Source organism: Pygoscelis adeliae, unplaced genomic scaffold (assembly GCF_000699105.1).
Source record: "Pygoscelis adeliae isolate BGI_AS28 unplaced genomic scaffold, ASM69910v1 Scaffold46, whole genome shotgun sequence".
NCBI lineage: Eukaryota > Metazoa > Chordata > Aves > Sphenisciformes > Spheniscidae > Pygoscelis > Pygoscelis adeliae.
The window spans coordinates 188,547-201,107 of NW_008824931.1; the positions used below are offsets into that span (position 1 = coordinate 188,547).

General features: G+C 38.2%; 1 protein-coding gene across 3 annotated transcripts in view; it reads left to right on the forward strand.

Moving 5' to 3' along the window:
* Window positions 1-80: 80 nt before the first annotated feature.
* Window positions 81-12,561, forward strand: part of C1D (C1D nuclear receptor corepressor) — a 14,336-nt gene continuing 1,855 nt past the window's right edge. Inside the window, exons 1-5 of one of the 3 annotated variants that reach the window (XM_009325011.1) lie at window positions 6,207-6,292; window positions 6,751-6,945; window positions 8,932-9,078; window positions 10,428-10,494; window positions 10,957-11,012. In XM_009325011.1, coding sequence (XP_009323286.1) covers window positions 8,932-9,078; window positions 10,428-10,494; window positions 10,957-11,012 — 270 coding nt within the window. In that variant the 5' untranslated portion in view covers window positions 6,207-6,292; window positions 6,751-6,945. Of the gene's footprint in view, window positions 237-6,206; window positions 6,293-6,750; window positions 6,946-8,931; window positions 9,079-10,427; window positions 10,495-10,956; window positions 11,013-12,561 lie in introns of those variants that run through there. The other 2 variants (XM_009325012.1, XM_009325013.1) reach the window with 2 other exon arrangements.

The following is a 12,561-nucleotide window of genomic DNA, read 5'->3' on the forward strand; positions in this document are numbered from 1 at the left end:
GGGCCGGGCCGGCGGTGGGCCTGAGGCATGGAAGTGAGGGTCTGTCGTTGGGGCAGGACTTAGACACGCGGTCAGATCGCTTCTTGTGGTTTTAGGGTTTTCCAGAGGCGTTTGAAGAAAGGGAAGCGTGCTGTCGGGAGTCAGGGCCTCCGATGGCTGTTCACGAGTGGGTTATCTCGACCCCCTAGGTTTTCAGTCTGTTGCGAAGAGACGCGGGAGTGAGGTTGTCAGAAAAGGTTAGTGTCAAACCACGGCGGTGTGCTGTAAGCAGCGGCCCTGGGTGGGTCTTCAGGGGTACACCCAGCTCCTTTAGGAAATCTTGTGACTGAACGCGTTCGGGACGTCGGGTCAGATGCTAACATCGCATTTTACCACGTCTCTAAAGGATCGGTAAGGTGTTCCATCTCTCACAAAGACGTGTTAGAACAGGAGATTTTGGTTATAAACTGTTGGGAAAGCCTCGGTTTGCACTCGTATCTACTTCACCTGGTATGCATGTGATCAAGGAACCTGTGCGTGGTCCAAGAGCTAAACTAGCCTTCCAGGGGAGCTGTAAGTCAATGTTAAACAGTCCAAGTTGTTGTGTTTGCACTGTCCCAAATGCGTGGGCACTCCTCCGTAACTTCCCAGAACTGAGGGTCAAGTTGTGTGCGGTACCGATTCTGTTAGCATCAACACAGTTTAATGTATGACTTGTTTAATTACCCATGAGAAAGAGAATATAGACTATAGGCTTTTCAGCTGGCGTCATGCCTTGAGGATGGTTGTACCTAGGAAGGTTGTACTGTAGGCAGTAAATGGTTACATTCCTATTAAAAGTCAGTAAAATAGTGTTGCAACTCGAGGAGCCTTGAGAATGTGGTAATTGTTGTAAGAAGAGTGTGTTTTTCAAAGAGAAGATACGGTTTGCACGTACAGGCCACAGTTAAAATAGTTCAGCAGCACTCTTTTCCCTTAACAGAAAGGCAGGTGATACTTAAAATTACTAAGCTCGAGTACTTTGTAATAAAGTAGATCTTGTTAAGGTTCTCTCATGTGCTGCAAAAGTGAAGATGTCCCCTTCCTTACACTTTGTCACAGCTCTCTGACTGCAAGCTTAGTTGCTGCTAGCAACTTAATAAGGGACTTCGACTTGCAAATTAAACTTTAGACTATGCTAATTAAAAGGCCTCATTTTTGAGACAAACAAAAATGAAAAGAATCAATTGTAAAATAAATCAAAATTGAAAGGTGTCTGGCACATTTCTTAGCTTTAAAAATATGAAAAAACGCTTCCCATCTAAAATACTTGGATATTGCTAATCCTGTGGCAGTATGACCCTTGCTAAAGAAATCAGAAAGCACTTAACACAAGGCTATACCCCAGAACATGAGAAACTTGAAAGTGCTTGTTGGAATTCTCAGGCTTCCTATCAGAAATGTGGTGCAGAAATCACACAAACCTTTCTGATAAGAACATGTCTCTTTAAAATGGTTTAAGATTTTTAGAATCAATTCTTCATCTGTTCACAGTTGGTCTACTTTTCATATGAACTGCCAGCATTTAGTACAGATTGTTTGTTTGTTTGTTTGTTTTTAATGGCAGCAGTAGAAAATTGTAGGACGTATATGGAATGGAGGGGTGAACTGAGAAAAACATCAATTCCTTTAAATAAATAAAGCAAGCACTGGAATGGTACTGGTCACCACAGCTCCAGGTAGACGCTGCAGAACCAGAGCTGGAAAAGGCAGCACAGAGAGAAGAAACAAAGGTGACCGATCAAGGGGTAACAATGAGAGCGAAGCTTGATATTGTGAACTTTAGAGATGATGCCAAGGAGATGTGATAAGACTATTAAACCTTTGTGGTTACAGACTTTATTACCTTTGTCTGAGCTCTCTTTGTTCACTGTAACTATTTGCTTTCCTCCATTCTGCATGCAGGCTTGCTTTGAGGCATTCTGCTGGCAGTGTTCCCCATGCATGTTGTTCTGTATAAGCTCCTTTTTTCTGTGCTGGGAAATTGCTCGGGTTCCTTTTTCCCATCTTCCTCTGTTCTCCTGGTTCTTTGTTCTCCCTTCTGTGTCAGGCTGTGGTTACTGCCATGCCCTTTCTTCCTGTGACAGGCCAGAGGGCATCTCTCCTATAATCTCTGTCCTACAATGTTTTATTTAATCTATTTCAATCCCTATGAAAACTCTGTGTCCCCAAATGAGCTTTCCCTATTGCTCCCCCATTTCTGTGATTTTTGCGCATCCCTTTTCTTTGCTTATAGTAGTTGGTCTCCTTTTTGTCAGGTTATCAGCTGTTAAATTCTATTTTAGGGGATAGGTAGAAAAGATTTTCCCTGCTTTTCTCCTGCATCAATAAGATTGATGCAAATTCCACAGTTACTGCATTATGTTCAACCAAAAAATGGGTAAATATGCTTCTAATAGTTGAACAGAATCTTGTTAGCACAGTCAAATAATGAACAGCCAAAAATAGATTGGGGTCGCTGTTCTAAACAGTAGAGAAAGGTACTGCATGAAGTGCAAATACAGGAGATTGAATTCTGATAAAAGGAAGTACTTTTTCACACATTGTGGGACTAGTGGCTAAAGGAAACAAAGGAGGTCAGCAGTTTAAAAGGATTAAAAAATTCCTTGGCTTTAATTCTGGATATTCATGGTGCTGATACCAGTGGAGAGTGGCAGCAAATTTTAGAAGAGGTAGTAAACTCCATGGTTTAGAGCGTACAAGAGCTATAGAGTGGAGGCAGGTTATTTCCTGTTCACTGTAAATTTGATAGGACAGAAATATTCAGTATTGATTGGTGTCATGAACAAAAACCCACTAGAATACAGACATCCACTCTGAGTTTCATCCACTCTGACGATGTGTAAAGTGTTTTATGCAAAGAGACAGTATTTTGCTGTAACCTAGCAAGAAGTTCTTGCTAGGTTAAGTGCAACCAGAAGTATATGTTTTAAAGACCAGTTTAGATATACAAATTTAACATCAGTTTAAAGCCCCAGTCTTGAACTGAGCTGTGGTAGCATAGTCTGAGTGTGAGGCTTTTATGACAACCTCTCACCAAGAAGCGTCCTGGACATACCTAAAGAAAGCTGGTTTTATCATTGTACTTACTGAAGGGTGTACTGACAGGTTGGAGCTGAACAAGAGCCAGGGTATATTGGATATTTTCAGAAGATGAAATGACTATGTCATCAAAGATGTGGAATCTAGGACGGCTGATTACAGAGGATAAAAATGTTTTACAAATCACGCAGATCGAGTTGAAGGTTTACGTCACAGTTGGTTTGTGTGGATATAGGTGGGGCTGCAGTGAATGCGAGTTGTTTAAGCCAAGCTGAGATACCTGTTTTCTCATGTGATATTCCCCATGGGCTGAAGCATAAGCGAGCCTCAAAAATACTATTACCTCCCTTTAAATTTTAGTCTTCTTTTAAGACAGATCAGAATAAACTTTGCAAATCCTCTGAGGCTGAAGAGACTTCATCTCAGTGGCATCAACAAGAGCCTGATGGCTGTGAGCTGTTTCACAGGGTTCTTCTGTGTACGCTGGGATGCGACTGGAACCTAGCTTTGAAGGCAGGGTTAAAAATGATTGCTTGGCTGTTGCCCATTTGTAATATTGTGCAAAGAATGCATTGGATAACTACCATGGCTTGAGTTGGGATATTTTTAAGGGGATCAAGATAAGCCCGTTGGTGCATACTTGGTATTTCATGGTAGGCATAATTACTTTTGCAATGGAAATCTTTCTTGCAAACAAGATTGTGAGTTGGCGTTGCAAGAGCGCTCTGACTAATTGTACTAGATGTGCCCTCCAGCTGCCCCAAGCTGGCTTGAAAGCCTTTAGTAGCAGAACAGATCTGTGGACACAGTGATGACTAGCGGGCAACTAATTATTTACTATGCAGCAATAATGCTGAGGAATCTGTGTCGCGGATTAGAGCCTATCGTACTTAGAGCTTTGCAAACATGGAATAAAACGGATTTCTCTGCCCAAAAGAGGTTTGTGGTCAAAAAACTTAGTCATGATCTCTGGTAGCTTTAAATTTAAGATGCTTGTTCCTTGTTGCTCTGTTATCCCATAGACACAGCAGTGAACTACAGCGTTAAGAGCAGAAGGGACATCTCTGCTGTGCTTGCAGATCAGCAACATTCACTGCAGATTGTGAGTCAGAACTCAGAGAGGGAGGACAGTTGTCAGTTTTTAGGAGCTGACAGAGGTGGTTTGTCATATTGATGTTGCTAATGCATTTGTTTTGAATTTGAGAGCATTTTTATATGCCCTGACCAAAAAGTTTTGGGTTTGTTTTGGTTTTCTTTATATAATCTGTAAATATCCATGAAAAGGAGGAAAGTCTAATCTGATTTTTGTTAAATGAATATTCTGAAAAAATAAAAGATCTGAGCTCAGTATGAAGACGAGACCTTCTGGTGCTTAAGAAACAGGCTAAGAATTAATATGAAGTGTGAAGTGAGTTGCAATATTAAGCAGAACGAAGGATGCTGAATTACTTTTGTGTCTTCTGTTTGCCTGTTACAAAATATTTGAAATACACCATTTTTATCCTGAACTTGGCAGTTTTAACTCCAGTTGAAAACCATGTGCTTGACACTAAGCATTTTTTAATTCTGTCTTTGGGGGTTCCTACTGCCACATTGATATATGCATGTAGCTTCCATTACTTTCACCACGCATCTTCAGCAAAATCTCTCATAGAGGTACCCAGGGCCTAATCAGAGTTTTCTCTCTTTCAGTATGACAGAAACAGTTTTGCTGTGGGGGTGGGCAGGAAGGGAGATTTGGTTTTGCTTTTTAAGCCAGCTGTCAATTACTTTCTAAGGCTTGTATTAAAACACCAGATATATTCAAAGATTATTCATAAAAGCCACCTGCAAATTGTCTGCAGTTTCCCTTTTTCCTGTTCTTACCTTTGTAAGCCAGTCACGGGTGTGCTTTTCTTGAAAGGAGTCTGCAGACTACTTCTCTTCATTCTGAAAGATAAATGTGAAGATGGACAATTTTGTTAGCTGTATTGTGAACAATCATCTGTATTTTGTTTGTTTTTATTTAAACTTCCTCAATACAGTATTTAACAGTTGCATCTTAGATCAATAGCCACATTAGCACTACGGCAAACTGCTTCTGTCACCCGTTTAGTCTTTTTTTATACAGGCTGCAGAAGAGGACGTATTTTCTCTTGCTTTCTCCTTTTCATATTTGTGTCTTTTCTGTGGTTCATAATGTCTGATATTTCCCTCCCTTCCCTTTTTGCAGGCTGAGCGTATTACTTGCTCTGATTTATACTATGTTGACTGGAGAGAAAACAAGGTGTTCTAAGCAGAAGTTCACATAAATGTAGTCATGCTTTTGAAGAAACGAGAATTTATTCTGAATTTTTCAGAAATTTCAGAATTTTCAGAAATTTTCCACCTGTGGAAACTCATTTTATAAGACAATTTTTGATCAGACTTAAATGCAATGAATAAGTTTTCTCATGAAAATGGTTTACTTTTGTGATTTAAAATACTTTTCTTCCTCGAATATATTTTTCTTTTATGCTGTTTTCCCAAAAACTACATGGCAGTTTTTGAGCTCAGGGTTAAAAGGGAAAGTTGTTTCTGGTAGAATGATGTTATGAAGTCATACCACATTTTTCATCACTATTTGTTTGCCTCAGTGACCTTAATCAAAGTAGGCCTTTTCTATTTTATGTTTATGGGTTGTGAACTTTCCTTTGCATTCTCAAAATTAAAGATCTTATAAAGTATTATCATCATGCGCACAACCACAGATTACGTGTTCTGCATCGTAAGTGTTATTACTTGACAATGAAAATGCTGTCTTATCCTTATTTCCCTTAGAGTTCACCATTGTTCACATGCTTACCCAGCAAGTATTTTTCGTAACTTCTCTTACCTGAATATTTGTACTGCCCTTAATTTTTTTAAGCAGAATCTCTGTGCCAAATAAAATTTGGTTGAAAGTCAGCAAATCCAACAGAGAAAACCTGTGTAGTAAACATCGACTTCAGGAACTCAATTAAATTTCTGCTTGTTCAAAATATATAGAGAAAAACTTGTAAATTTGAGGAAAATTTTGTTTGTGGTTTAATAACTGAGACATAACTATCGAGGGCAGTGCAGCCTTTAGGTATGTTTAGAGAATCACTGATGTGGTCTTACTTCCTCCCATCCTTGGCTTTGTCATTCTGCAGGTGTGACTGTGCAGTCTGTGTGTTGATTTTGGCAGACGCAGTTTTATGGAGTTTCCGGTGTACACGTTTTCTAATGTAGTGTAAGTTTGCTCTTGTTGATTTAATGTTATCAAAACTATTTTAGGCTGTTGACTGCTGCCTTACTGTTGGCATGTGCCAACACTGTAACATATCCTGCTTAGAGATTAGTAATGCTGAAACAACAGTCTGATGAAAAGAGAGAGGTCCCTACACAGCAGGAAGTCCTGTTGAAATGGACAGAAAACACAAGTTCAACAAATTCTTGCCTCTCCCTGGGCAGAGGGAGTGGACTTATCAATGAAGGGTACTACACACAGGCTAATGTGCAGCTTTGTTCCATTGAAGGCTGATGCGTTTTTCCCCTTTCCTTGCTAATTGACAGTGTCAAGTACATTGTGAGATGAGGGCAAGCAATTCTTTCTGGTTCATGAGACAGCAATCATAGAAAAATACGTTTTGGACTGTATCTGTTATCTTTCCTTCTATCTTCCTATTCTTTCTCTGTCTCATTCTTTAGGTCTAGCTTGGGATATTGGAAAGAATATCATATATGCTCTAGTGACTGTTTATCCTTGCAACTGCTGCAAAATAGCTCGTTAGTTTTTATTGGTAACACATTTCTGCTACAGGAGTTTGTTGGTGGGTTTTTTTCCTGCACTTGCTGGTGCTGGATGCCCTGATAAAGAGCAAGAGGAAAAGTTGGAATTTTTCGGTATGTTCGTGCATGTCTATCAAATTAAGACCATAGTAGATTAAGTATCGTAGTGATGGTAAGCTCTGTAGATGATTGTTGGATTGGATTACACCTCTCTCCCTGTATGTGTAAATGTGTACTGACAGATACCTTCTAACCAGGCTTAACTGTATTAACAGCTGGGAAGATGTTTCTTCTGTAGCTCTGAGTATTTTTTTGTGCTGTATTATATGACTAAAAGTTAACAACAAACAGTGTTTCTGGACTTTTTTAATCAACCTAACAAGGGTGATTATAATGCAGATGGCCAGGACAGAACGAAACACAAACAATACTATCATAAATGGCAGAAGTAATTGTGTTGGTATTTTGCCTTTCTGTCGGCAGCATCTTGTAGGCCCAGCTCAGCTTTCTTGCTTAGGTCTGCTGCAGCTGACTGAAACAGTATTTACATGTGTGAGTTACATGCTGGGGTAGGGAGGGGACCTTCAACATGTTATGGTTAGCATTGTGATTCTGTACTCAATCTGAAAAAGAGCTCTGACCAGGATGAAAAGTCATGCAGCTGAATAGGATTATAATTCTAAACTATGCAAACAACAGCAGTGAAACTGGGCTTGTTAACTGGCTGATCATATTTCTGGAATCACGCTGGTGCAGTTAAAACTGGAGTTGCAGACAAGCTTGAGTAGCTCCACACTGTTTTTCCTTCCAATCTTCCTCCTGTTTGACCTCCAGGAGACAATATAAATAAAAAGAAACCTCTCTACACATAAAACGCTCTTGCCAGGAAGAGGGAAAGATCAAATCTTTATCTAAAACAAACTCCAGTGATGTGACAGCTGTTTGCTGTTTCCTTGCTGTTTGCACTGGCTGTATGGCTTGGTGTTCATAGATCAAATTTTCAAAGTGCAGTTTCTCCAACTTGTGTTCCTGCCCTCTCTACTCAGCAGCTGGGTAGTGGGATCATCACAGTGATCCTAAGTAGGAAGGACTGTAGTGATCCAGGTGCTCCCACTACTCTTGATGCAGCTCACCAAATGGGCAGGAAAATGATGTATTTCTTCCTCTCTTTCCTTATAATGTTCAAAATATTGTTGCTCAATCAGTAGAAGTTGTAGAAAGTAACATAGCTTTAAGTAACATTAACTGCTCAAGAGAATATGTGATTTATGATTTGAGAGGAATTAAAGATATTGATTGTAAGCCAGCAGCCAGATGGCTTGGCAGTAGTCATGCCATGTTACCATGAATGCTGGGATCAAAAAAGGAGTGCTTTGGGATTTTTCACATCTTTGCTTATCTCACAGTTGCTATGCATAGATGCGTCTACAAGATTTCCAGAGTATTCTGAAATCCCAAAATCAACTCAGCTTTGTTAGAGTTATATCGCAGATTATAATATCCCATAGAGAATTCAGAAAACTGGATACAGGGTTCACAAGAAGAATCTCTTGGACCAACTCCTAAATTTAGCATTGGAAGATGTAACTGACCCTGACATAACTGGTGCTGCATAACCACTTTAAAGCTGAAGTAATGTCTGTTTCTAAGACAGGCTGAAGCCATATCCCTGTTTTTTTGGTGTTGTGGTTTTTTTTTTTTTTTTTTTCCCCGGGTTTTTTTAGTGTCCTGCCTGTTGCTTGGTGTAGCTCTTTATATACTGTGATTTATAGAGCACTTCTTTTAAACAAGCAAATAATTTCTTTCTATCACAGACCATAAAAGCTAAATACTGGTTTGGGACTGTTACAAGAATAGGTACTACAGCCATGTCATTTGTAATGCTCCTTCATGCCATTTTGCACAGCAGGTAGGAGACATCCCTGAAATTATAGGACCCTTAACTTTGTCACTATTGACATTACCTGCTAGAACTCTAAAGAAGCAGGCATTTCTTAATGTATAATGAATGAATGCTAATACTTTGTATTGTAAAATACAGTCTTTTGACTCTGTAGGGACTTGACGAAAAGGATTATTAGTTTTGTTTCCTCTTTCCAGATGGAAATGTCAGAAGATGATATTAATACGGAAGAATACCCCACTGAAATTCACGATTATCTTGCAGCATTTGAAAAATCTCTTGGTTGTGTAGATGAGATGCTGAAGACAATGATGTCAGTTTCCAGGAGTGAGCTTCTCCAAAAGGTAAATAATCTTCCTTTTGACAACCTTTTTGTTATTAATACAAGAATACCTGGGAACCTGAACTGAAATAAAAGGGTCTGTTAGGCTAGCCGCTGCACAGAGAAATAAGAAATACAACACTTCCTACCCTCGATAGCTAATATTTGAAATTCTTACATTTCTAAGATATCCAGACAGTCTTACAAACTAAACAATGAAATATATGCTCTTCCAAGCTGGAAAGTAATGATCCTACCAGTGAGTCATTTATGTAGAGGACATTCTAGCTTATTCCTGACCTTCCTCAAAGTGCATGTCGAGTGCTCTTTCATAACGGAGAGGTCATTCACATTTTTGTCTGAGACCTTTTCACAACAAACTTAATGGAACTTGGTATACCCAGAAGGATGTAAAGGTGAATTGACAGCAGTGAGAATTGATCTGATTCTAGAAGTCTAGACTTGCAGAACCTGGTGCTTGAAAAACTGAGCTGCCTCCTCTAGCTATGTTATAAGTACAAGTCTGTAAAATTTGGGTTTTTTCAGGGCATAAAGACAGGGCAAGGTACTGCCTGAAGACTTCATACAAGCCTCTCTATCTTTTAACAGTTAAAGCCTAACATGTAATTTCTTTCTTTAGGGCAAGAAAAAGCCAGCACATGAGGGAACTTCTTTATCCTCTGAGGATTTCTAATGCAAATAAATTATGAAGAAAACAGTCTTGACAACACCGATCTTTTGACAGTATCCATGTTAGAACTAGTGAGCTGTACAATGATGTTACCGGAGTTTCTGGAAATCCTATAGGACTAAAATAATAAATTGACTTTGACAGTTGAGGGAAAAAACCCCTCATTACCTTTATTCTTTCTTTGTTTTACAGCCCTAAGTATTCCAGCATGTGATGAACACACAGTCTACCATGTGTAGTGTTAATGTTCATTGATTGTCTGTAGCATACTATATTCACATTTGAGCTTCAGCAATCTTAAGACTTTTTTTTCTTCCATTGATAGCAACAACTATTTTGAATTAAGTGTCTGTAGAAAAATAGGGACTTATTTCTGACTATGGGAACAGTAGTCTAAGAGCTACATGTCAAGAGATTTTTGTGCTTTTGGCCATATGGGACTGTGGCATTTAACATCAGACTGGGAAAATGACATGAATACTTGCAGAGGAGAGAATGGTTCTGGGATGGCACAGAAATAGGCATAGACATGGTCTCAGTGAACTTGTGGTGCAAAAATGTGCTCATTCAGTGTGTATTTTTTTATGAATACATTCACAATTATAAAATGTGCATATTAGTAAAATCTGTGCACATCTTGCTTAAAAACATGCAAATGTGGTGGTTTTTTTTCATTCTAGTTAGAGCCTCTTGAGCAAGCAAAGATGGATTTGGTTTCAGTGTACACGTTAAATTCAATGTTCTGGGGTAAGTATGTGGTAGGAGGAAAAAGTGGTATTTATGATTGCCATTTGAACACCTTCTAGACAGCTGCAAACGTTAAATAATCATATTTCATAGCCAAATAATTAGAAACTTGTAATTACCCTGAGGACCCAAATTATTGCCATCCATAGGATAAATGATGTTGAAACTCCAAATCAAAAATTGGTATTTACAAAAGCTGACTTTGTACATATATGGGGATGTTTCTGTTTTTTCATGGCAACCTTTTCTGTCCTTTTAAGGACAGAAAGTTTAACCGTGTTAGATTTTTTTTTTTAGCTGCAATATTTGATAATATTTTGTCAGATATTTAACAACATAATTAACTCTAATTCTTATTAATGGTTTTATGTGGAAACTACAGTTTTCCTATGTGACTGATTGATTGGGTCCTCAGTCATGACAGCCTTCAGTTTCAAAAAAACCATGTTTTTTTTCTTGTAGTATACTTGGCTACTCAGGGAATCAATCCAAAGGAACATCCAGTGAAACAAGAACTGGTAAGATTCCTATACTGCATGCACTGCAATATCTAACTTGCCCAGGACAGTTAACTTATATAGAAGTAAAAAAAAATGTTTATATCTACATTTAAAATTGATATGTTGCCATAATAGCATGCATATGCTACATGGTGTTACATAACTGTTAATATGCCCTGCTGGGCTTTCTAAATTAAGAAAGTAGTATTTTTAGTTCCAAACAGTACTGTTTAAAGCAAAGTTGTAGAGTCCACTGAAATTAGAAAAGAATAAGATGAAGAATGGTGTCGTCTTTTCTTTTCTCCACCTTTGAGAACTAGATTCTGAACAGAGCAGCTTTTCACTTGTATCTGTTAAATGGAAAAATGTTACATGTCTGATAATAATTTATAACTTCCAGTATGGCATTTTTTTTCTTATAAATACTTGGAAACATGTTAATCTCCGAGGCTGCCTTTTACTTTTGTATGACTCTATAGTGTGGTTGATTTACTAGCGAAGACGGGAAAGAGCCCCCCCTCCCCCTTCCAAGTCCTCCATTAATTCATTTTCTCAGCACTAAAGAATCCAGTTCAGCAACAAAGCTAAAAGCTTTTTTGGCACCAGTTGTATGTGTATTGTCCAGTAATTCTGCATTAGTGACATATTTACAACCTATAATAAATCTTTTAGGTTTGTCTTTATATTCCATTTAGATGCATGACTACAGTATAGAAGGCCAGCTATCTTGAAAATTCTGCTGACTTAAAAAATCAAATCATTTAGCCTGAAGACAAAATAAAAATCAAAACTTACAGCTACCCGTTTTAATTCCTGTATAAATGAAAATATTAAATCTGGGCAATCATAAAATACTTAGCTTAAATGTAATCCTTACATAACCAGCGGAATGGAAGATAGGACTGAAAAATGTCAAAAGCTAGCCTGAATAACAAGAATACTTCTATTTTTAATTTTGTGAGGTTTTCAGTAGTCTAGACATATTAAAAAATGGATCAGTTAGTATTTCATGAGCTTTCAGTCAGTTTCTTGTTCCTCCTGTATTATATAGTGTCTGAATATTGTGTTAATTTAGTGATACTAAAAAATAAATTTTATCTCTAATGCTGTGGATGTTTTATGCTGGTATTTTACTTCATAATTGCCAGTCGTTTTAACTCTGAAGAATGAGTAAATTATCATAGGCTAGATTCTTATCCAGTTCTCTTTGCGTTTTACAAGTATCAAGGTGAATGAATGCACATTCCTTCCTTCCAAGAGCATTGTGATGTTCTTATCCATGTGGAAAGGGAATAAAAAAAGACTTTGTCGCGATTGTTTTGTTTTTAGAATTGCTCTCCTTGTGTACATACAGGGAAATCACGGGGATTCAAATTGTATTAATAAAACTCACATTCAAGCTATCAGAGTTCATTTCTTTTGTCACGTTGACATTTGTCAGCTCCTTTTTCCCATGCTGATACCTGTAGGTTTGCCATCTGTTCTCATTAGCCGTCTCAGTCACCGAAGAAATATTACAGTCTATCATGATTTCAGACCATGTAAATCTCTCCTCATTAAAGCTACC